The sequence below is a fragment of the Macaca fascicularis genome, chromosome 8 (assembly GCF_037993035.2).
Source record: "Macaca fascicularis isolate 582-1 chromosome 8, T2T-MFA8v1.1".
Taxonomy (NCBI): Eukaryota; Metazoa; Chordata; class Mammalia; order Primates; family Cercopithecidae; genus Macaca; species Macaca fascicularis.
The window spans coordinates 11330847-11355364 of NC_088382.1; the positions used below are offsets into that span (position 1 = coordinate 11330847).

Sequence of the window (24518 nt, forward strand, 5' to 3'; positions counted from 1 at the left end):
AGGCGCCTGTAATCCCAGTTACTTGGGAGGCTGAGGCACAAGAATCACTTGAACCTGGGAGGCAGAGGTGGCAGTGAGCTGAGATCACACCACTGCACTCCAGCCAGGGCAACAGTACAAGACTGCATCTCAATAAAATAAAATACCATAAAATAAAATATAAATAAATAAATAAATAAATACTGCCGATAACCGAATCTAAGACAAATCACAACACACAGCACTATATTAGGGAAATTGGGGGTGAATGTATGGGTATGAGAAATACGTGGTGAATGCTTGGTCAAAGGGAATTTTGAAAAGAACTAAAGATGATGCCAAAATATCTATTCTTGGGGCTAGTCGTCAAACAAGATGAAATGGGTGGTGAACTGAAACAATTCAAGCTTGGATTCATTGAGTTTGAGGAAACAATACGGCAAATGAGTGGGAATACAAGCACTTGGAAATATAAAACCAGAATTTTATAAGAAGTATCAGTTTTCAGACAAAAATGGGGGTTTAGGGGAGTCAGAGTCTCAAGCAGTCTAAGGATGAGGTAAACACTTAGAAAGGTAAGAAATATTAAGAAAGTACAACATCATGGAAGTCAAGGAACAACAACATTACGCAAAGTCCAGTATCATGAGGATTTAATGAGATCAATGGAGAAGAAAAAAATGGCCACTGGTAATTTTAAACAGTTTTAGTACAGTGGTAAAATTACAAACTAAATTGCAATGGGTTATAAAAGGAAACTGCAAATATATTAGCATTTTTATCTTCACAAGCTAGAATCTTAATTACTGATTCTTTCCCACTTTAAATTGTATTAGGTATCACTACCTCTACTATGACTGTGTAATATTGTTAGAAAAATGGCATCTTAAATAAAAATAAAAGACAGTAAAAGAGTCACATCTTCCTCCATTGTGTGCATACATCAAATAAAAACCACGTGGAAAAGAGTAAGGGGAAAAAAAGAAATTTATCTCAAGAGAAGTCTTCCATGCTATCTATAGAAATTCATTCATTCCAGAAAAGCAGGCTCTGAGAAAAAGTCTCCAAAGTAAAGCATACATTTCCACAGATACGTATCATAAAGTCAGAATGAGGTTTCCATGGAAAATATCCTTCAAATTAAGCTGATAATTTTAGGTGAAAAGGTCAATTTTGTATTAGTAATTAGATCAGTAAAAGCATAGGGTACATGCTCCAGTAAATTGTCAGCATCTCACCAGGGTTCTTGGTTTTGTTTTTTAAATACCTGCAGAACTTTACGGATGTTAGGTTTTAATTCTCTAACTTCAACTTCCTTCCCCCTACCATCACAGCGCTACTCTCCCACTGGGCCATAAGTGCTGTCCTGACCCAGGAAGGTTGAATTATTCTCCTTCTCTATGGATCTGAATAAAGCCTAAGTGCAAACTTCCATTTCCCTAATCAGCACAAGCCCTTGAGAGCAGCCATGGGAGCTGAGTCCTGCAGAGCCACAGGGCTGGAGCCGCCCAAGGCCTTGGGAGCTGACCCCTTGCATTGGTGTGGCCTAGATGTGAGACATGGAGTCAAGGGACATATTTTGGAACTTTAAGATGTAATGACCGCCCTGCTTGGTTTCGGACTTTCACGGAGCCTGCAGGCCCTTTGTTTTGGTTGATTTCTCTCTTTTGGAATGTGAGTATTTAGCCAATGCCTGTACACCCATTGTATCCTGAAACTAACTGGCTTTGATTTTACAGGCAGAAGGGACTTGCTTTGCTTTGAACTGTAGACTTTTGAGTTAATGCTGGAATGAGTTAAGGCTACTGGGGACTGTTAGGAAGGCAATATTGTAATTTGAAATGTGAGAAGGACATGAGATTTGAGAGGGGCCAGGGAGTGAAAAATATGGTTTGGATTTGTGGCCCCACCCAAATCTCATGTCAAATTGTGATCCCCAGTATTAGAAGAGGGGCCTGGTGGGAGGTGACTGGATCATGGAGGCAGATTTCCCTCTTGCTGTTCTGGTAACAGTGAGTTCTCACAAGATCTGGTTGTTTAAAAGTGTAGAGCACCTCCTCCTGCTCTCCTCTTCCTCCTTCCCTGGCTATATAAGACATGCCTGCTTCCCCTTCACCTATCACCAAATTTCCTGGGACCTCCCCAGCCATGCTTCCTGCACAAGCCTGCAGAACTGTGAGTCAATTAAACCTCTTTTCTTTATAAATGACCCAGGCTCAGGCAGTTCTTTATAGCAATGCAAGAACAGACTAACACAGCCATTATAAAAACATTTTAAAAACATTTTTGCCATTACTTAAAAAAAAAAAGTCGAAATAAATTTCCTTGTACATGTGTCCTATCCATTTAAGATAAATGTCTCAAAGTAGTAGTACTAGATCGAAGGGTATAAATTTAAAATTTCCCATGTTGCCAAATTGCCCTCTATCAATTTTCATTTTCAACCAAAATCCTGTGGCCATTCTGTGCACATTTATAAGCTTTACAAAGAGGTAAAAAAAAAAAAAATGCATTGTTATTTACTTTTTTCAGTTCAGATATTTGCTTTTTTACTGTTGCAAATTAAATATATGAATACAGTTGAACTCTCTCCCTCAATCCTAGTCCCTTCTTTGCTTCCCCAGAGATACTATTACATAAATTCAATGTTTGTTTTATCATGCTTATTATATACTTTTCAATGTGTGTTTTTAAACACTTGTGTTTATATATTTATATTTGATACATTTCATGTTATTTATATATTATTTCATATTCTATGTGATTAGAATATATTTCATATATTCACATTATTATTGTCAATATCATATGGTTCAATCTATATTAGTGGAAGGTTGATAACCATAAGCCATCCTTCTGGCTGATATGGTTTGGCTCTGTGTCCCTATCCAAATCTCATTTTGAATTGGAATCCCCATGTATTGCAGGACGGGCCTAGCAGGAGGTGATTGGATCATGGGGGTGGTTTCTAATAGTTTAGCACCATCCCCCTAGTGCTGTCACATGAGTGAATTCTCATGACATCCCGAGGTTTAAAAGTGGGTGGCAACCGGGAGGTGGAGCTTGCAGTGAGCCGAGATCACCCCACTGTACTCCAGCCTAGGCAAGAGAGCGACACTCCATATCAAAAAAAAAAAAAGGAGGGGGGTGGCACCTCCCTCTTTCTGCTGTCTCTCTCCTGCCCCACCATGGTATTGCTTCCCCTTTGCTTTCTGCCATTATTGTAAATATCCTGAGGCCTCCTCCCACCCAAGTTTCCTGTACAGCCTACAGAACTATGAGTCAATTAAAACTCTTTTATTCATAAAATTTATATCATAAATTACCCAGTCTCAGGTAGTTCTTTATAGCAGTGTGAGAATGAACTAATACACTGGCCAACAGAAAGACTCAATTTTTCTCAGACTCAATTTTGCTTGGGAATTGGGCAGGAAATAATATACTAAGAGAAAGCCAGCCCTTCCCCAGTCCAGGGAAGGAATCCTAATTAAGTCAATCAGGTAATTTCATTCTGCTCTGCCAGTGACTGGCCATGAGGACAGATGGGAAAATCTAGAAGCTTCTGGAAATATTTTTCCTCTTCTACACCTCCTACAGAAGGTGTGGGAGGAAGAGTGCCCTTTCTCCTCCTCTCCCCCTTCCTCCCAACAGTTAGAAAATTCAAAAGAATTATTATTTTTTTTTTTTTAAGCTGGCATAAAACGCTATGTTCACAGAACTGAAACCAACTCTTGAATTTCCTACCTCTACACTTCTTATCAAGCAGTAAAATAAATGTCCTTAGGCTTTAAGTCAGCTGAAGTTTTAAAATACTCAGTGTTAAACCCATGCGAATTGATATAAGCATCTGTTCCTATGTTTACTAAGTATTCACATTTCTCCTCTTGTCAGTTCATTGTCTTGGCCATTTTCCTTTGCGCTATTTGTCTTTTTCTTATGATTCTGCAGGCGTTCTTTACATATTCTAAACATTAATCTTGCCGGGCGCGGTGGCTCACGCCTGTAATCCCAGCACTTTGGGAGGCCGAGGCGGGCGGATCACAAGGTCAGGAGATCGAGACCACGGTGAAACCCCGTCTCTACTAAAAATACAAAAAATTAGCCGGGCGCAGTTGTGGGCGCCTGTAGTCCCAGCTACTCGGGAGGCTGAGGCAGGAGAATGGCGTGAACCCGGGAGGCGGAGCTTGCAGTGAGCCGAGATCGCGCCACTGCACTCCAGCCTGGGCGACAGAGCGAGACTCCGTCTCAAAAAAAAAAAAAAAAAAAAAAAAAAAAAAAAAAAAAAAACATTAATCTTTTCCTACATGGATTGTGCTTTATATATAAAATTTAAGGAAACCTTTCTGATTCCTATACTGTTCCTACATTTCATCTAGATTATAATTCTTTCACATTTAGATATTTAATTAACTTCTAACTATGGTGTGAGTTAAAATTTTTATTTTTCCTTTTCTTTTTGGTTAGTCAGTTTGTCTATTTGTTAGTTTAACTTTAAAATAAGTCTAGATATCTAGTAGGGTAGAGTTGACCCACCTCGTTCCTCTTAAAAACTTACCGGCTGGGCGCGGTGGCTCACGCCTGTAATCCCAGCACTTTGGGAGGCCGAGGCAGGTGGATCACGAGGTCAGGAGATCAAGACCATCCTGGCTAACACGCTGAAACCCCGTCTCTACTAAAAATACAAAAAATTATCCGGGCGAGGTGGCGGACCCCTGTAGTCCCAGCTACTCGGGAGGCTGAGGCAGGAGAATGGCGTGAACCCGGGAGGCGGAGCTTGCAGTGAGCTGAGCACTCCACTGCACTCCAGCCTGGGGGACAGAGTAAGACTCCGTCTCAAAAAAACAAACAAAAAAGGAGAGATTCACTTGTCTCACACAATTTGTCAAGACAAAGGCAATCCCAGCACACATAGCAGTTTATCAATGGTATTAGGAGCTCCTTAGAATCTTTCCACTCTGACATTTTTAGCATCTCCACTTGCTTGTTACCTCACGGTCACAAGAGTGCTGTATCTCCAAGCCTCATATCTAGGTTCTCAGACAAGGGAGAGTAAGTAAAGGGTTGGGGGCGGGGGCGGGGGCGGGGGGTGGGGGCGAGAGCTTTCTCTCTTGACGTTTTTATTATTAAGGAAGAAATTTCATCTCCAGATACTTTCATATATAGTTCACTGGCCAAAAATCTGTCATCTGTCCAGCTACCAAGAAAACAAAAAAGGCTAAAAAATCAAGTCTTTTATAGCCGGACACACTACTGCCTTGAACGAAATCTAAGATCTGTTAGTGAAGAATCAGAAGAAAACAAATTTGGGGTACATAACCAACAGTATTTGTAACAGCTTTGTAAGTCAAGGGTAAGAAGATTGGATTTCATTATAAGTACATGGGAAACCATTTATTAGGGAAATTACTTGATTCTATTTAAATCTTAAAAGGATCATCTGTCAGCTATGTGAAATACAGACTGAAGTGAAGAGCAAAATCAGAGGGACTAGTCAAGAAAAATTCTGCAGTAGTCTGGGCAAGAATTGATAGTGGGTTGGAAAAAAAGAGTGAAAGTATAGCTGGGTCAAAGAAGAAAGAAACAGATAGGTTTTAAAGCAAAGATGACTGGCTCTCAGGTTTCTAGCTTAAGCAACTCTATTTTTAGAGGCGCCAGTTGAGGAAGGGTCAGGCAAAGCAGGTAGCAACAAGAAGTACCCTAATGAACTGCTTTTCCCCAACGACTATATCAAGTAATATAATGTGTAAATTTCAGCACATTCTTTCCCCCAAACAGTTCATGAGAAATAATGACATTATATTACATATTCAAAGCAATTTAAAAATATACTATGTGGTGTGCTGGCAGTGAGGAAACACAAATTCCTAACACACAGCCAAATCCCAATATACTTAACAATTTTCCTTATTCTAATAGTAAAGAGGTGATTAAGGCCTTTCAAAAATATTTCAATATCAAATTTAAGGTCACTGGTATCTATTCCTCATTCCCTTATGTTCAGCATTTTAAACCTGCCTAAAATTAAAGCTTCCACGGAACAACGATGGCCAATATTAAATCATATAACTGACAACTATGACTTCTGAAATTGAATAAAAGAGAAAAATCTAAGGTGTTTGGAGTATTTTAAACTGATGTTTTTTATCTATGGCAGCAAAATCACATCTTAAAGTCATTTTCCCCCTAATTGGACTGTCAGCAAAACTGCAACCACTGTATATCACTTGAACTATTAATCTTTTAACCTACACTTATATACCAAATGAGAACATTTATATTACATCTCCCATGCTTTTTAAGTGTAAAAATATCCCATTACACCCAAAAGATAAAGTAACTGTAAACTAACTTTGGGGTTGTCTAGAAAAATAACTCATGGAATTCTCTCATATATATCTATTTTCCTAAATTAAATTTAATTTGGCCTCAGGTTGCCTCCTTACATATTTTACGTTAGGACTAAAGGTTTCTTCATACATACATCTAACTGGATATGTGAACTGAATGTAACCTACTCTTGTACCAATCACGAAGATTCAGATAAAGGCAGCTAAATGTTCAAACTGTGTTCAAATAAGGCAAACAATAAGCTGTAAGCAATCAAGCTCCTTCTATACCTTACTTTTGTCTTCTGTACATCACTTACCTTTTCTATCCGTAATTGTTACCTGACCATGTGGCAGCCCTGGAATTACTCTGAACCTATTCTGGCTCTGGAGGTTGCTTGATTCATGAATCATTCTTTGCTCAATTAAACTGTTAAATTTAATTTGACTAAGGTTTTTCTTTTAATATCTGACATAAATGATATCAGAGAAGCTGAGTTGGGAAAGATAAAAAGGCACCTGGTGACAAATGTGACTTGTTCACCATTATCTTTAGAAACATTAGGAAAAACTAGAATCTAAAATATGAGAATGGCTTGCTATATATATATAATATAAATATTACTTTCCCTATCTTAAGTATTACCAATCCACTTTCATCCAAAATAAAAAGCAAAACAAAAATTCTTAACAATGAAAATATTGCTTTCAATGAAACAAAATTCAGCTATGACATATTTATGCAATAGCTATGAGTTTTGAAAAAAGGTTTTTCCTGGCCAACAGACTTGCCATTCACTAGTTGAACACTAGCAGTTCAGACACTTATGAGTATCTCTAAAGACCCACTAAACACGGTAATTCACAATTTTGCTAAATTAAAACTCTGAATGACACCTGTATTTTGGCTGATGTGCAGAAGGCAGCCTCAAAATTATAGAGGGGTATATAGCACAACAGCCCCATCTCAACATGACCTCATTCTACTCACTTTCTTGTACAGGTTTATCTTCTAAAGTTCCTTAAAGTTTTCTCTTTTACTGTATTTCACGGAGAAAATGTATCTGCTACAGTGATAGTCCCAAAACTAGGAATTAGGGAAAGACTTGTGACATGAAACAGAAGACAACTCCCTGAGAGAAAACATAAGAGAGAGAGCGGATGGGAAGAGAGGAAATATTATAGAAATAATTATAAGACTTCCGATAATTAAAGGAAGAAGTAAAAGTTCAGATTAATATAGTCATGGAGTGCCAAACAGCATGGACAGTTTGTAGCAAAGTCTAACAACAACAAAGGCTATAGTCTTTCCGAAAGAAAATGAATCAGCTAAAAACAAAAAACAAAGAATCAGTTGACTGAAGTCAACCTTAACTATGAGAAAAGATATTTTGATACTTAATTTCATATATAGCTAACTTTATTTCCATGTAAAAGTGAAATTAAAATAATCTCAGATATGCAAAATCTCTAAAGTGAACACAGAAAGATCCTGGTTAAAAATATTCATGACAAAAACGAGTTCAGTAGTAAGTGTGTGAGCATATGTCTATATATCATGAATTAACTCAGTACAAATCTATCCTCTCTCAAGACTTAACACTGACTAATAATCACCCTAACAAATAATTACAATATAGGGTTACAAAGAAAACCAAGTCTGGAATAGAGAGCTTCCCTAATAAAGTGATATTTTGAGCTAAGATCTGAGGAATAAGCAATTTACCAGACAAAAGGATAGGGATAAATGTTCCAAAGAGAGTAAGGCACAGTAAATCAAGAGGTGAGAAACTCTTCATATTCAAATACCTAAAAAAGTTCAGAATGGTTCAAACAGAGAGAAAGAAATAAGAGACTAAAAATGGCAACAACATGGAATCGTCGGGCGCAATAGCTCACGCCTGTAATCCCAGCACTTTGGGAGTCCAAGGTGGGCGGATCACAAGGTCAGGAGATTGAGACCATCCTGGCTAACACGGTGAAACCCTGTCTCTGCTAAAAATATAAAAAAATAGCCGGGTGTGGTGGTGGGCGCCTGTAGTCCCAGCTACTCGGGAGGTTGAGGCAGGAGAATGTCGTGAACCCAGGAGGCAGAGCTCACAGTGAGCCGAGACTGCGCCACTGCACTCCAGCCTGGGCGACAGAGCGAGACTCCATCGCAAAAAAAAAAAGGCCAAACTGGAATCAACTAACTTTCCGCCACAGAAATCATGAAGAGAAGCAGATCATCCCTCAAAACCAACACAGTATATCCAAACTACAAGTCCTTTATTTTACGTATGTCAGCATGAAGACTAAGACCATTACCAAAGTGACATAATTCAAATTTCTGCTATATGAACTTAGATACAGGTTAAGAAAACTGCTAAGTATAGATGGATACCTATATATACATCAGTCTTGGCAGCCAAAAGGAAAAAAAGGCTACAAGGATTCTCGAAATTCTGCGGATAGTTTTTGGTCTAGCTTCCTTAAATTCAACATAGAATTTGTTGTAGAGATTACTCTGAAGGCCACAGTAGGGAGGCAAAGGTTAACCATAGGACAATGAATGAATCACAGTAACTAGACATCAAATGAAAATGCAACAAAATGTCCCTGAATATAATTTTTTAAAAAGAAAATCTACCTCTATTTTAATGGTTGATTTGTATTTATTTAAGAGACAGGGTCTTGCTCTATTGCCCAGGCTGGAGTGCAGTGGCATGATCATAGCTCACTGCAACCTTGACTTCCAGTGCTCAAGTGATCCTCCCACCTCAGCCTCCCTAGTAGCTGGGGCTACAGGCGTGCCACCACACTGGCTATACGGTAGATGCATCTGACAGCAATGGCCTGACCTGAGCATACCCTGAGAATGACACTGTATGGCAGAGGCACCTGAATGTGTGGTCACAGTTCCAAGCTAGGGAATCCGAGAGTGGTCAACCTGGAGATCCATTCCGTATCTACAAGGGACATCTGAGCTCCAAGTCCATCCTGTGGAATGGAACATGGGCCATACCGAGGATTGAGGCCCTTTGTTTTGGGTTAAAGGTTGCCAGGTGGAGGTTGTTGGGGGAGGCTGTTAAGTGAAAATACTATATTAACTGCATGCTTTTTGCAAGCAGTTGGTTATTCTACCCATCCTAATGCCAGTGGGCCATGTGGTAATTCTGTCCACCACACCAGCAATGGACTGGTGGTTCTGCCCAGCCCGCTGCGACTGGAATCTCTCCCCTGTATTTAAGCCCCCAGGACACATTATGTTTCATTCATTGGCTCAGGGTCTCTTTTTTGGCCTCTTGAACCTGGTGCTATCCCCATTACAGTCAGTAGGGGTACAGCACAACATCCGGCTAGCTTTTTAATTTTTTTTGTAGAGATGGGGATCTCGCTTTATTGCCCAGGGTGGTCTCAAACTCCTGGGCTCAAGTGAACCTCCCACCTTGGACTCCCAAAGTGCTAGATTACAAGTGAGCCATCACACCCAGCCTGTATTTATTATTCAATAAATGGTTCAAAAAAAATCTGGCACCTGCTTAGAAAAGAACAATTTTTAAAATATTTACCTCTAAATGCATCGCAAAATAAATTTAAAATAGATCAAGGTGTAAAATGTCAAAATGAAACCATAACAAAATTAAGTGGACAGTTGCATGATTTCAGGATAGAAGAAGCAATAGAAGAAAACAAACAAAAAAAATTTAAGGCAACAGATTTGAAAAGTTTATAGATTAAAAAAATGCTTTTTAAGGCAATAGATTTCAAAAGCTTACAGATAAAATTTTAAAACAAGCCAGGAAAATATTCGCAATGACTTTAACAAAGCACAGATAACAAAGACACCAAAAGGCAAAAGAAAAAAAGAATAGGAAGAGATACAATGCCAAAAAGTAAATGCCAATTGTCTTTTAAAAGTAAAACAGTGATCTAAGAAATGCAAATTTACTAAGTATTGGTTTTATCAAACAACTAAAATGTTTTCAATGTTGACGTTTAGGGACATGTACAAAAATATTCATAGAAGCACTATTCATATAGAACACACATAAAAACCACCCAAACACTCAACAGTAGAATGGGTAAGTAGTGGTATATTCACACAATAGAATTCTATAAACAATGGAAATGAACAAACAACAACTACATAAGATAGATGAATCTCCCACAAAATAGTACTGACTATATAGTATCATTTATCACAAGTTCAAAACAGACAAAAATCTGAGTGGTAGAGGGGTAACGACTCAAAAGACATACGACAGGAGCTTATGGATTGCAGATAATGTTCTGATTCTTGAGCAGGGCGCTAGTTACCCAGGTGTATTCACTTTGTAAAAACTCAACTCCCTATGCACTTAAGATTTGTACATGCTATGGAGCTATGTCCCCACTAAGAAACTATGGTAATAGCTGATGTTGTCCAGGGTGTGATGACAGGAATTATTCGAATATTTTAGGAAACCAAATGGTATTTGTTCCCAATGATAAAATCTGAGCTTTCAAGGAAATATTAGAATTCTGTAACACTTGCAACTGTCACTATAAGCTGAACAGTTTCCCAATTCTAAAATACTTTTCTGATGAGATTGGTGGTAATATTAACAATTATGCTTATTATTTTTATTACAAAGTAAAAATGTGTCCACATTTGGAATATCCGCATAGCTTCAAGAACCAGTATTTTCTAAATGATCAAGCACAGGTATACCTATTTCTGGATTCTAACAATGAATTCTAACATAGCAGAAGTATAAAAAAATTCACTGATTTGGCTTCAGATTCTACATTGCACCTACCTCTTAGGAAACTACTACTTATCAAGTGTGGGTGTAGAATCAAAAAGAAAAAATGCAAAATTATCTGACAATGTTATTAAAATATTTCTTCCTTTTCCAACAGCATTTTCTGTTTGAAGCAGGATTTTCTTCATATACTCTAACCCAAACAATATACCACGATTGGCAGGTAGAAGCAGATGAGAATTAGCTATCTCCTATTAAGTCAGACATTAAAGGGACTTGCAAAGTGTAAAATAATGCCTCTTCTCATTATTTGCTTTAGAAAATAGTTTTTTTTTTTCACTAAGAATGATGTTTACACATATATTTACACATAATGGAGTTTACCATTTTATTTTTTAAATTTCTAGTATTATATTGGTTTTAAATTTTTAATATGGCAAGTCTCCATAGACACATCCCACATAAACAAAAGTTACTTCAATTATTTTTAAGAATGTAAAAGAGCGCTGAGGCCAAAAAGTTTGAGAAACACTGCATTTTTACTATAAGCTTTCTTAAGGGCAGGAAATATTCCATTCTCATAATCTTGCTCGTATTTCTCAAGCTGTTACTGAACTACTCTAAAACCTTAGAGCTCAAGCCAGATCCCTGAGAAACAAACCAAGGGGGAAAAATACACCATGGAATTGCCCCAGTGACTGTTAATTAAACAAGTTGCATGCAGCTTGCTTGAATTTCCATAAACGCTTCATTAATGCTGAGTTTCATACTGCCAGAGAATGTCTACAGTCACTCTCAAAAAATGTGAATCAACAGCTAAGATGAAAACAGTGTCCTCAACATAATTGCTGAGATTCAGTCTATTAAATGTACTATTTTCCATATTTCGTGTTGGTAATATTAAGAAGCTCTCCAGGACAAGAGAGAGACTAAAACGTCCACTATGATACCCCCATTTTTTTCACTTAAATGTGGTAAAATATACATAATATAAAATTTGCCATCATAACCTTTTTTTTTTTTTTTTTGAGACGGAGTCTTGCTGTCGTGGAGGCTGGAGTGCAGTGGCGCGATCTCGGCTCACTGCAAGCTCCGCCTCCTGGGTTCACGCCATTCTCCTGCCTCAGCCTCCCGAGTATCTGGGACTACAGGTGCCCGCCATCACACCTGACTAATTTTTTGTATTTTTAGTAGAGATGGGGTTTCACCGTGGTGGCCGGGATGGTCTCGATCTCCTGACCTCGTGATCCACCTGCCTCAGCCTCCCAAAGTGCTGGGATTACAGGCGTGAGCCACCGTGCCCGGCCACCGTAACCATTTTTAAAAGTAGAGTTCAGTGGCATTACATACTTTCAAACTGTTGTGACTCCAATATGTTTCACTTACTGTTCAAAAAATTTTTAACTTCTTCCATGAGTCCAAAACACACAGCAAAATTTATCTACAAGATTTTCTAACAACTCTAGATAGTATTTTAAAGAAAATAGTTACTGGCCTGGCGCGGGGGCTCACGCCTGTAATCCCAGCACTTTGGGAGGCCTAGACGGGCGGATCATGAGGTCAGGAGATGGAGACCATCCTGGCTAAAATGGTGAAACCCCGTGTCTACTAAAAGTACAAAAAAATTTAGCCGGGCGTGGTGACGGGCACCTGTAGTCCCAGCTACTTGGGAGGCTGAGGCAGGAGCTTGCAGTGAGCCGAGATCACGCCACTGTACTCCAGCCTGGGCAACAGAGCAAGACTCCGTCTCAAAAAAAAAAAAAGAACAAAGAAGAAAAACATAAGCTGGCACCTAAAGACATTAGAAAAAAATAGTTAAGATGTATTCATTAAGTGTAATTCTATGTAATTTATTTCAAAAATACCAAATTTCCAGTCAACATGAGAATAGCCCAAGCATTTGGAAAAGGAGACCTGTACATCTTATTAACAGGACTGATGAGAATGTCAAAATCGTTTCTATGGTTGATAAATATTATCAGAATGAGGGCATGAGAACTTTTCAATGTCTTATTATATATATAATATATATGTCAACTATATATAATTTGACATATATAATGTTATATATATGTAGACACAAAAAAGTGTGTATACACACACTTTAACAAGGCATCAGGAGGTTTAGTTTATTTTTACTTTATTTTATTTTATTTTATTTTATTTATTTATTTTGAGACGGAGTCTCCCTGTCGCCCAGGCTGGAGTGCAGTGGCACGATCACGGCTCACTGTAAGCTCCGCCTCCCGAGTTCACTCCATTCTCCCGCCTCAGCCTCCCCAGCAGCTGGGACTACAGGCGCCCACCACCACGTCCGGCTGATTTTTTTATGTATTTTTGGTAGAGGCTGGGTTTCAACCCGTCCTAGCCAGGATGGTCTCGATCTCCCAACCTTGTGAGCCGCCCGCCTTGGCCTCCCAATGTGCTGGGATTACAGGTGTGAGCCACCGCGCCCAGCTGGTTTAGTTTATTTTTGAACTAATGACACAGAGGCTATAGCTTTAAGGTTTCTTGAGTCAATCAGTAAATTCAAAACAAATTTTGTTCAGTTTGGACTTGTAGTTCACGGAAATCATCTGCTAACTACCAAACACTTCCTCACTTTAAAAGAAAATCTACCACAGAAGAAAAAATATACAAGCCCAAACATCTGCCACCTACCAGCAGTTTAGTTTATACTGAAAACGCAAAAGAGATAGAGAAAAAATTTTACATCACGTTATTTTCCCTTTTCCAAAACCAAAATACATAAATAAATAAATAACTTGTCTAAATTGAATGGGGACCTGACACACTCCAAAAACCAGCTTAAAAAAAAAAAGTTTAAGCTCACACTGCTTTAATTCTATAAAGATAACCTGAACAAACTGGCAAAACAAGTTTCGAGAAAAGAACTCAGTAACTAGCTGTGGGGAAAGCAAACTTAAACATCTGATGAAGCCTTAAAAGAAAAACAATGGGCAGACAAAAACAAAACACCTAAAACTTTCTTCAATTACTTGAAATCAAAGTGATTTTTTTTTTTAATGAGCCTCAGAGTTATCCTGAGCTCCCAGACTTTAGTAGAAATCCCTAGGAAACCCACCCTACTCAATTTTTCTTACAGATATAATGCTTTTTATTCACCAATAAACTAAAAGTTCATTTCTGAATGTTTCTTTCTCGTGTATGTTTCATTTGTTTTACTAAGCCCCGTAAAGGGAGGTTTCACCTAACCCTCAGACTCCAACTCATCTTATCTTAACTAATCCTACTCAATTCTTACTATAAATATCTATTAATGATGCATGGTATTAGGTGCCTTAAGAGCAGGGTTAAACCAAAACTTAGCTATCAGAAGAATAAACATAAGCCAAAGTAGCTTCAAGGACAATGACACGGGGAAAAATAAAAATTTAAGAAGCACTGCCCCTTCAATTTTTATCTACTGCAATTTTTTTTTTTTTTTTTTTTTTTTTTTGAGACGGAGTCTCACTCTGTCGCCCAGACTGGAATGCAGTGGCGCGATCTCGGCTCACTGCAAGCTCCGCCTCCTGGGTTCAGGCCACTCTCCTGCCTCAGCTACTCCCACAAGTAGCTGGGACTACAGGCGCTGCCACCACGCCCGGCTAATTTTTTTTTTGTATTTTTAGAAGAGACGGGGTTTCACCGTGTTAGCCAGGATGGTCTTGATCTCCTGACCTCACGATCCACCCGCCTCCGGCCTCCCAAAGTGCTGGGATTACAGGTGTGCGCCACCACGCCCAGCCATCTACTGCAATATTTTATAGTAAGCTACCCAAAGATTCTTTGTCTATGACACAAAAGGAGGCTGTTAAATATATTAAAGACTAAACTACTATATAGTGCTTTCCCCCTCATGTTATCACACAGCTCATGTTTATTCCTTTCCAAAACCAAACCTAACATTAAAATAAAATTTATTTTCTCAGAATTATTTACATTCCTTGATTACTTTTCTTCTGGATGCTAAGCTTGAGGTTTTTTGTTTTTTTTTTTTTAACATATCTATGCTCACAACTCAACCTTTGATGATATGCCTCCTATCCTCCCGATGTATTTCTCTGGCCTCTTAACTGTCAAAGAATCACTTCACGTCAAGAAAGAACACCTGGCCTGTAACCTATTCAATTCATTGGTGGGGTAGGGAATGCTTTACAGGTGACCGGACTACACTTACCAAAAAGACTAAATAGATTATCAGGAAGAGACTTTATCTATAAAATGCCCTTAGCACAATGTCTCCAGTTAAGGTTCCTGAGAAAATGTCTCATAGGTTATATAAACGGAGGTATAAATTTATGATGTTTCATAATTTAAATGCTACCACTGTAAAAGATGATCCTGCAGACCTTACTAAAAGACTTGATCTATTCTAGGCCAGAGCAGCATGTCCAACACAAGAAAAAGGGACAAGGGGGATTACCTTAACTATCTCAGACCTTTATTTTTATCCTTGACATTATTTAGTAATTAATTTCTGTAAAAATGAGCAATGAAAGAAACTGACGTCAAATACATACAAAATTCTTACAAGAAGAATTTGGAGAATAACTTCCCCATAGACAATTAATACCTAATAGAAAAAAAATGCCCACAAAACAGACAAAATTATAATCAATTATTTTAACACTAGCTAAAAGAGAATATGAGAATGATACGCAAGACATGAAAGTATAGCATACGCCTGAGTTAGAAATAAAAGGACAGAGTTCAGAAAATAATTCAAAATAAAAGAAAAAATAATTTCAAGAAGAAAAGACTAAACAAGAAAGAATACAAAATGGAAAAAAATGCCACAGATGATACCTTATAACAGAGGTCAGCAAACTACAAGCCATACACCAAATCTGGCCCATCACCTATTCTCATAAATAAAATTTTACTGGAACACAATCACACTCATTCATTTACATATAGTCTCTGGATACTTTCACAGTATAAAAGCAAAACTGAGTAGCTGTGAGAAGGACCATATAGATACAAAGCCTAAAATATTTACTATCTGGCCATTTACAGAAAGTTTCCAACTCCTGCCTTAAGGAAAATAGAAGATGAAAGGAGAAAAAAAAGTTAATAAAAAAAGATTTTGTTTTTAATAGGATTCAAAAGAAAGTGACAGTTATCAGGGGTTGGGGACAGACAGTTATAGTTTAATGGGTACAAGAGCTTATTTAAGATGACAAAAAATGTTCTGGAAATGGACAATGGTGATGGCTGCATAACATGGCGAATGAACTTAATGCCACTAAATTGTACACTTAAAATGGTTAAAATGGTAAATTTTACATATATCTTACCACATTAAAGAAATGGAGCAAGTAACAAATTTAGAAGAGAGGCAAAGTTTCAATATACATAAAAAGAAAAGAATAACAAAAAGTATAATTTGAGAACTTTTCTGAAATAAAATATCTGAAACTATGTAAAGAAAAGGCATACCACATACCTGAGAAAATATATGTAGAGAAACGAACACCAAGACATACGTAGTAGAATATCTGGTCTTTAATGGAAGAGAAAAAAAAAAATCCTTTGCCTATCTAGGAAAAAAAAAAAGGCTAAGGGAAACTCCCATTCTCATCAGACCTTCAACATTAACAGCTCTTAGCAGGTCCTTGAGAACCAAAAGTTCTCAAGTATGGAAGAAATGATGGCCAGATACAACATATAAAAGGTAAGTAAAAACCCTATAGTTCTTAGATTGAATTGGAAGTATCAATATTAGTTAATGAGGTAGATTAAAACAGATTGTCAGAATGTCTTAAAAAGCAACACTCGGCCGGGCGCGGTGGCTCAAGCCTGTAATCCCAGCACTTTGGGAGGCCGAGGCGGGTGGATCACGAGGTCAGCAGATCGAGACCATCCTGGCTAACATGGTGAAACCCCGTCTCTACTAAAAAAAAAATACAAAAAACTAGCCGGGCGAGGTGGCGGGCGCCTGTAGTCCCAGCTACTCGGAGGCTGAGGCGGGAGAATGGCGTGAACCCGGGAGGCGGAGCTTGCAGTGAGCCGAGATCGCGCCACTGCACTCCAGCCTGGGCGACACAGCGAGACTCCGTCTCAAAAAAAAAAAAAAAAAAAAAAAAAAAAAAAAAAGCAACACTCAGATATATACTGTCTATAATAGACACACTTTAAATACAAAGACAGACTGAAAGTAAATGAACAGAAAACTACCACGCACAGCATAAGAATACTGAAGTGGATATAGTCACATGTGATACAATGTAGCTAAAATCATAAAGATTTTCTCTTTTTTTTTTTTTTTTTTTTTGAGACGGAGTCTCGCTCTGTGGCCCAGGCTGAAGTACACTGGAGCGATCTCCACTCACTGCAAGCTCCACCTCCCGGGTTCATGCCATTCTCCTGCCTCAGCCTCCAGAGCAGCTGGGACTACAGGCACCCGCCACCACGCCCAGCTAAATTATTTTTGTATTTTTAGCAGAGACGGGGTTTCACCATGTTAGCCAGGATGGTCTCCATCTCCTGACCTCCTAATCCGCCCCTCTCGGCCTCCCAGAGTATTGGGATTACAGGCGTGAGCCACTGCGCGGCCAATCATAAAGATTTTCATAGGATACACATGAAAATTTCTATAACTTGGGGCCAGATAAAAGTTCTTATGCAGGTGATAAGTCAGAGAAAGCAATAACCATAAAATAAATAAATTTAATTTAAAACTTCTGTTCAAATGACTCTCATTAAGAAAAATAATCAGTAATCCATAGCCTGGGAGGAAATATTAGCATATTTATCCCACAAAGCCCTAGTATGCATAACATATAAAGTACTCTTAAACTCAATAATAAAAGATAACCCAATAAAACTGAAGTGTGTCCAGTAAAAAAAAAAAAAAAAAAAGGACAAAACTTCATAAAAGATATATAAGGCCAGGCGAGGTGGCTCACACCTGTCATCCTAGCACTTTGGGAGGCTGAGGTGGATGGATCACCTGAGGTAAGGAGTTCATGACCAGCCTTGTCAACATGGTGAAACCCCGTATCTAATAAAAATACAAAAATTAGCTGGGTGTGGCAGTGGGTGCCTGTAATCTAAGCTACTCGGGAGGCTGAGGCAGGAGAATAGCTTGAACCCGGGAGGCATAGGTTGCAGTGAGCCGAGATCACACCGTTGTACACCAGCCTGGGCAACAAGAGCAAAATCAAACAACCACCATCAAAAATTGTTGATGGGAATGTAAAATGGTACATATACTTTGGGAAAAAAAGGTGTTGGCAGTTTCTTATAAAACCGGACATTTACCTACCCTAAGACCCAGAGATTCTAATACTAGGCATTTGCCCAAGAGAAAGAAAATCCATGTCCACAAAAAGGATTTCATAAGAATGTTCATTGCAGCTTTATTCATAACAGCCAAAACTGAAATCAGCTTAAGGGTCTATCAACTGAGGAAGGGATACACAAACTGCAGAATATTCATATAATGAAATCTACTCAGCACTAAAAAGGAACTACTGATACATGTTACAAAATCAAAAACATTAGGCTGAGCAAAGTAAGTCTTACAGAAAGAGTAAATATCGTACGAACTGCATTTATATGAAATTCTAAAACAGGCAACTCTTATTCTAGAGTGGAAAAAATGTCAGAACGGTGGCTGCCTGAGGGAAAAGGGATAGTGACAGGATTGAGATAAGGGGTATGAGGGAACTTTCTGAAGTTTCTATAAGGAAAGTCATAATTTGAGTTACACAGGTATCTGCATTTGTCAAAACTCAGTGAACGTACACTTAAGATTTGCAGATTTCACACTAAAAGATAAATCTTTACACAAATAGTGAACTTAGATAATGATATGCATATTAGCATATTTGGAGAAGCTGCACAGATGCCTACCATTTACACTGATATGCTTTAATAAAAAGATGATTGATGGATAAAAGAACATATATGTAGGAATACACACGTAATAGAAATTATACAGTATTATAATTTATGTAAGCATTTCTCTATTGTTGAACAGTTGGCTTGTTACCAATTTTTTTGCTATTAGCAATAAATTTACATATCATCTTACAAATAGCTAATTTGTTCTTTAAATCATTTGCTTCCAAAGAGTAGTACATTGAGGTAAAAGAAAGAGATAGACACACTTTGCACATCTTTCTAACTAAAAGTTCTCTCTAAACTTTTTTTTTTAAAGAGGTACCTTAAGAAAAGTGTAAGGTTTTAAGAAAACACTAAGTAAAATATAATCCAGTTTATAATCAACAATTTTAAGTCTGGGAAGATATTTATGAAACTAGGTCCCTTTCTTCTATTACCAAATTAGACCCTTCTTAAATCTTGAGACAGGGCATTTGCTTACAAGTAATATTAAGGATCTTGCCAGGCAACGAAAAGTGTAAGATAATTTCCACTCTAAGACTGAAGCATTCTAACTCATTTTATTACCCACTGATAGGCAACAATTTAGAGTATATGGTGACTTTTAATAGGAACAACATTTGTACAAAGGCGAGGAAAAAAAAAAAAAAAAGACAAGCATGCCCATGCTGAAAAATCTCTGTATTGTTAAATATGTATGGTAGTGGATACCATTAACAAAAAAAAAACTGGTTTTGATTTTAAAATACCTCACATTACCTATCATAATCCAAGTAGTATATGTTAACAGGAAGCCCATTTCAAGATTTCTTCGATTTCATGTAAATACTATAAAATCTCAGAGTTTAATGTTTTACTAAAGCCTTCAGAAAAAAAAAGAAAAAATACCTCATTTGAACTTTTCTATAAAAAGAGAACTCATCAGAATATATGGGTCCTTTAACAAAAATGTCACTACTAGATACCAAACTAAGGAGGTATCACTCTCAGTTGGTACTATTTATAAAACTCTTTTGACTACTATACTTCAAATAATAGAAAATCAGGGTCAAGGACCATATCTGTGGAAGAAAAAGTCCCATATAAATTCTAGTCAACAATAAAAGAATGGATCATCTTTACAAAGCCATCTTAAGAAGACAACAAAACTAGTATTTTGAGAACCTGTATCAACAATGGAAACAAGATTTTGTCTTAATTGCGGATAGGATGATTCCATTACTAACACAGTCTCTAAACCATATTCTAAACAAATTATCACAATCCAAGATAAGATAGAAAGGATTCCTAATTTTCCTGCTGGAAAAAATATGGTTATTCTTAACGTAATATAGATAAAGTGATAAGGATTTAAACATGGTTTCATACCACATCTGAGATCTTTAAAAATGATTTCCAAATGCCACATGTTCTCACTTAAATAAGGGGGAGCTAAACCTTGAGTACACATGGACACAGACAAGGGAATAATACACACTGGGGCTTACTTGAGGGTGGAAGGTAGAGGGTGGGGGAAGGCCGAAAATCAAAACACTGCCTATCTGGTACTATGCTCATTGCCTAGGTGATGAAATAATCTGTACACCAAAGCCCCCAAGACTTGCAATTTAACCATGTAACAAACCTGCACATACAACCCCTGAGCCTAAAAGTTGGAAAGAAAACAAAATTGTTTCATTTCATTCCATAGAACTGTAAACTCATTTTTAAATAGAAATAAAAGTATTAGTTAACATCATCCCTTCCAACCTTTGCTTGGCTAGCTTGGGCTCACCCTTTTAACACCTGCTTTAAAAAAAATCTACCTAGAAGGACTTCCTTAACTGCTCTAAAGCAAGGATAAGAGCTCCTATTACATACTGGGACAGACAGTATAATGTACGTTTCCTGTCACGCCAGATTAGACACTAGATACTTTGCAGGTTTTTGTTGTTGTTGTTTATGCTTCCCTACTAGACTGTAAGCTCCTTAAGGCTTACAGAATGTTTGCCATTACACAATTGTGTCAGTATTTAACATCCAATCATCTAAGTACACTAAAATATTTCTGGAACAAATAAACTGTAATTTTTAAATTTTTTCATTCAAGGGATTGTACCAATTTCTCATTTTTAAAACAGCTATTCCATGACAATTCAATTACTATCATAATAACCAGTCACTGATAATTCTTTTCATTTCTCAGCCTATACATGATAAAGAAGACTAAAGTTTAATAAAACTTTAATGTTATGCATTCAATCACGGAAGTGTTGCAAACTGACTACAGGATATTATGTTTTCCTATCATTGAGAATTTTATTATTGTGTTTTCCACAACTGAGCTAAAATTTTTCTTAAAAAGCCGATTCAAGGTTAGGTTCTCATAACTACAACATAATTACGGTACTGTTTTATTGTTTATCTTCTAGCTAATCTGGATGTATGTAAAACTCCGAAACAGAATAACAAGTAACTATTGTAGCAAATAGAAGACATGTGATTTGAGAAACAAGCACTATTTTGTGTGACTTATCCTAAATACATTAATACACATAAGTATAACTATCATTTGTTGGTGATTACTCATAAAGTGGGGTGGTGAGAAATAACCTGATTGGTGAAACAATTTGTTAAAATAGTCAAACTTGGAATAAAGTATGCAAAAGTAGACACCTCTGTTGATTTATAAAATCAGACTTGGGCCTTTCATTTAGCCTAAAGAAAAAGAAATGCTATTTCATCTAAAACAAGCAAGACCCTTGAGCAAACAAATAGACAAAAGTCTGTTTATGATTCAATCCACTGCATTCCTAGTAAGTAGTGTCTGTATATCAAGAATGAATCCAGTGACCTAATAATAATTTCCTTTAAGTGTTTCTCATACCACAGGTCATGACCCATTAATGGATCACAAGCAGCATTCACTAAAAATGAAATCGAATAAGATATAAACTATCAGAGGACAACACATAAATTAAGGGAAAGTATTGTTTCCAGAAGCTTTTGATTCAGTTGCATATGTGACCATGTAAAATGTATTTCTAAGTATGGGCTACAATAAAAAACATGTGAAAGCTACTGTCTTGCATATAAGCCCCTCCCCATTACTATTTCTCCCCAAAATCGGGAACTCTACACTTCAATTACTCACAAAAATGAAGTGACCTTAATCCAGGGTTCTGACAGTTTAAGTTTGATCTCACAAGCTCTAAAGTCAAACTACCTGAATTCAAACTCAATTTCTACTATTTCCTGAGTGAATCTGGACTTACTTAAACGATCTATATATGCTTCACTTTTGTCATCTGTAAAATGGTTAATCATATCTCCCAAGTGTGGTAAAAATAAATACTACTACAGTGGGTCAACACGTTTTACTATTAACAGAACAAACTGAAGAAGTGACATATATATATTAGAAATATAAGAGAAACTTAACAGAAGTTATCTTTGGTGTGTTATCTTTGATGTTTGTGAGCGTGTGATGCCTTTCATTTTGTATTTTTCTGTCCTATTTGGGACAATACATGTATTTCTAATATAATGTTTCTAATGTATATAACATTATTACCTATATGCTTAAAATATCAACAGTAAGTATCGAGGCAGTGAAATTATAGTCCTTTGTTTTTCTTTTACAGTTTTCTTTATTTTATAAACATATTATTAGGTGTCTTTGAGAGAAAATCATCAACTATTTGCAAAAAAAAAAAAAAAAGACAAGTGTGAGGTCCAGAGCTTAAGAAATTCACACTTTTTGAGGGAGAACTTTGTGCCAGATACGTCTCACCAAATGCTCGCACAACATCATTTTATGATTTTTGCCCATGAGAAAACTGAGGCAACTGACACAAGGTAAACGGTCTGCTATACAACAAATAATAGTGGCCACAATATCAAAGCCTGTATTTCTTCTATCATCATATAATGCATCCAAATATTGTTCTCCAGTTGTTTCACACTGGCATATTTTGGTCTCCCCATCTAGACTGTAAACTTCTTTAAAAGAAGGGAAACTTTCATAAACTTCATTTCTGTCTTTCATTGGGTTACTAAGGCTACAATAGATGCTCAAACATTTGCTGGGTTGTATTAAACCTCTTTTGGTCTGGACTCTCCTCAAGGGACATACCTTTGTAAAAACAAAATAGCACACAAATGACAAAACTACTCTAAAGCTGTCCAAATCTAACTTTATTCCTGCACACCGAAAACTAAACTGTGCAACCACTGAAGAATTTCTTGGATTCATTTATCCCCCCACCCCAACCACGCCCCCATCACCCAGACACCATCAAAAGAAAGGCACCTCTAGTCTTCTGGTGAGGTGTTGAAGAACCATGACCACGCCCCCACTTTGTCCCATCACAATAACCTGCTTTCTTGTCCTAACTGGACCCTGCACCCAAACCCAAAACCCTTAATAAACAATTCAAAAGTCTCTGACCTGCAGCGAAGTGCAGGGGAGAAGACTTCCGGCCGGCCATGTCCTTTGCATTTACGTTTGCCGCGTCCACCAGCCTCTTTACCCGGGACACGTCCCCATTGCGACAGGCCTCCAGTAGTTCCCGTAGGGCCCCGCTCACTGCTGGGACCCCTGTCCCAGGTCCTGCTGCCCCAGGCCCCAGTGGTGCTGTGCTGCTAACTCCGGCCGCCTCGGGGCTCTCCGCCAAGCTCGATCCAGGGGAGGATGGAGAGGAAGATGAGGAAGAAGTCGGGGAAGAAGAGGACGACGGTGAATTGTTACTGCCACTGCCGGCTGGGTTGGGAGCAACCCCAACGGAAGATGAAGTAGAAACGGCTGGGACCACGGGAGCGGCGGCGACGGTACAGATTGTGCTGGTGGTATTGCAACAGCTGGTACCGTCAACCGGGTCCGGGGATCGGGGCCTGTCGGGCGGATCCCGACTGCCATCCCCCTCCGGCAGCGCTAGGCCGTGCCGCGGGGAGGCGAAGGGGGCCAGGCCGCTGGCCGTGGGAGAGGCTGGGGTGGTCCCCGGGGCCAGGCCAGGGCTGAGTGGGGGAGGAGGTGGCGGCGGCGGCGCTGAAGCCCCTGGGGCGGGCTGGAGCTGTTGTTGATGATGGTGGTGATGATGCTGAGAGCGACGCGACGCCGCCATCTTCGGACTCCCCTAGCACTGTCACTGCGGCAACGGCCCCCACCGCCCGCCCTCACTTCCGACCGTCGGACCAATCAGCATCCAGCGCACAGGAAATGATGCTAGCGGGGTAGGAGGGGCCAAAGAGAAAGAGGGAAGTATTGGGAGCTTAGGGAACAGCCAAAGGAACGGGGCGGGGCTTTGTCACTGAGAGGCGGGGTTTGTGACGTGGTGGCGGGCCGGCTGGAGAGATTTGAATGCTGGAACCAGCTCCTGCCTAGATGAGAAACATTTCTTGCATTTCTCACTTTCAGGCGGCTTGCCCTGGTCCGCTCTGTTTCCCTCAGTCTCCCTTTGCTTGCTCCAGAGCCAGCTGTTGAGATGCAGCTCAGAGCAAGCAGAGAATGTGTCGATTATCATCTATTAAGCGTCCTCGTCTGAAAAATGGAACTAATAGTACCAACCTCACAGAATTATTAGCGGGATTAAAAGAGCTAACATAGACAAAGCGCTCTGCCAGTAAAACACAACTATAATTAGCCCATTGGTAATTT

General features: G+C 38.5%; 1 protein-coding gene across 1 annotated transcript in view; it reads right to left on the reverse strand.

The window, feature by feature from the left end:
• TNKS (tankyrase) overlaps positions 1 to 24011 on the reverse strand; it is a 230132-nt gene extending 206121 nt beyond the window's left edge. Inside the window, exon 1 of the mRNA XM_005562613.5 lies at positions 23313 to 24011. Within this exon, the coding sequence (XP_005562670.2) occupies positions 23313 to 23985 (673 nt within the window). The 5' untranslated portion in view covers positions 23986 to 24011. The remainder of the gene's footprint in view (positions 1 to 23312) is intronic.
• Positions 24012 to 24518: the final 507 nt, after the last annotated feature.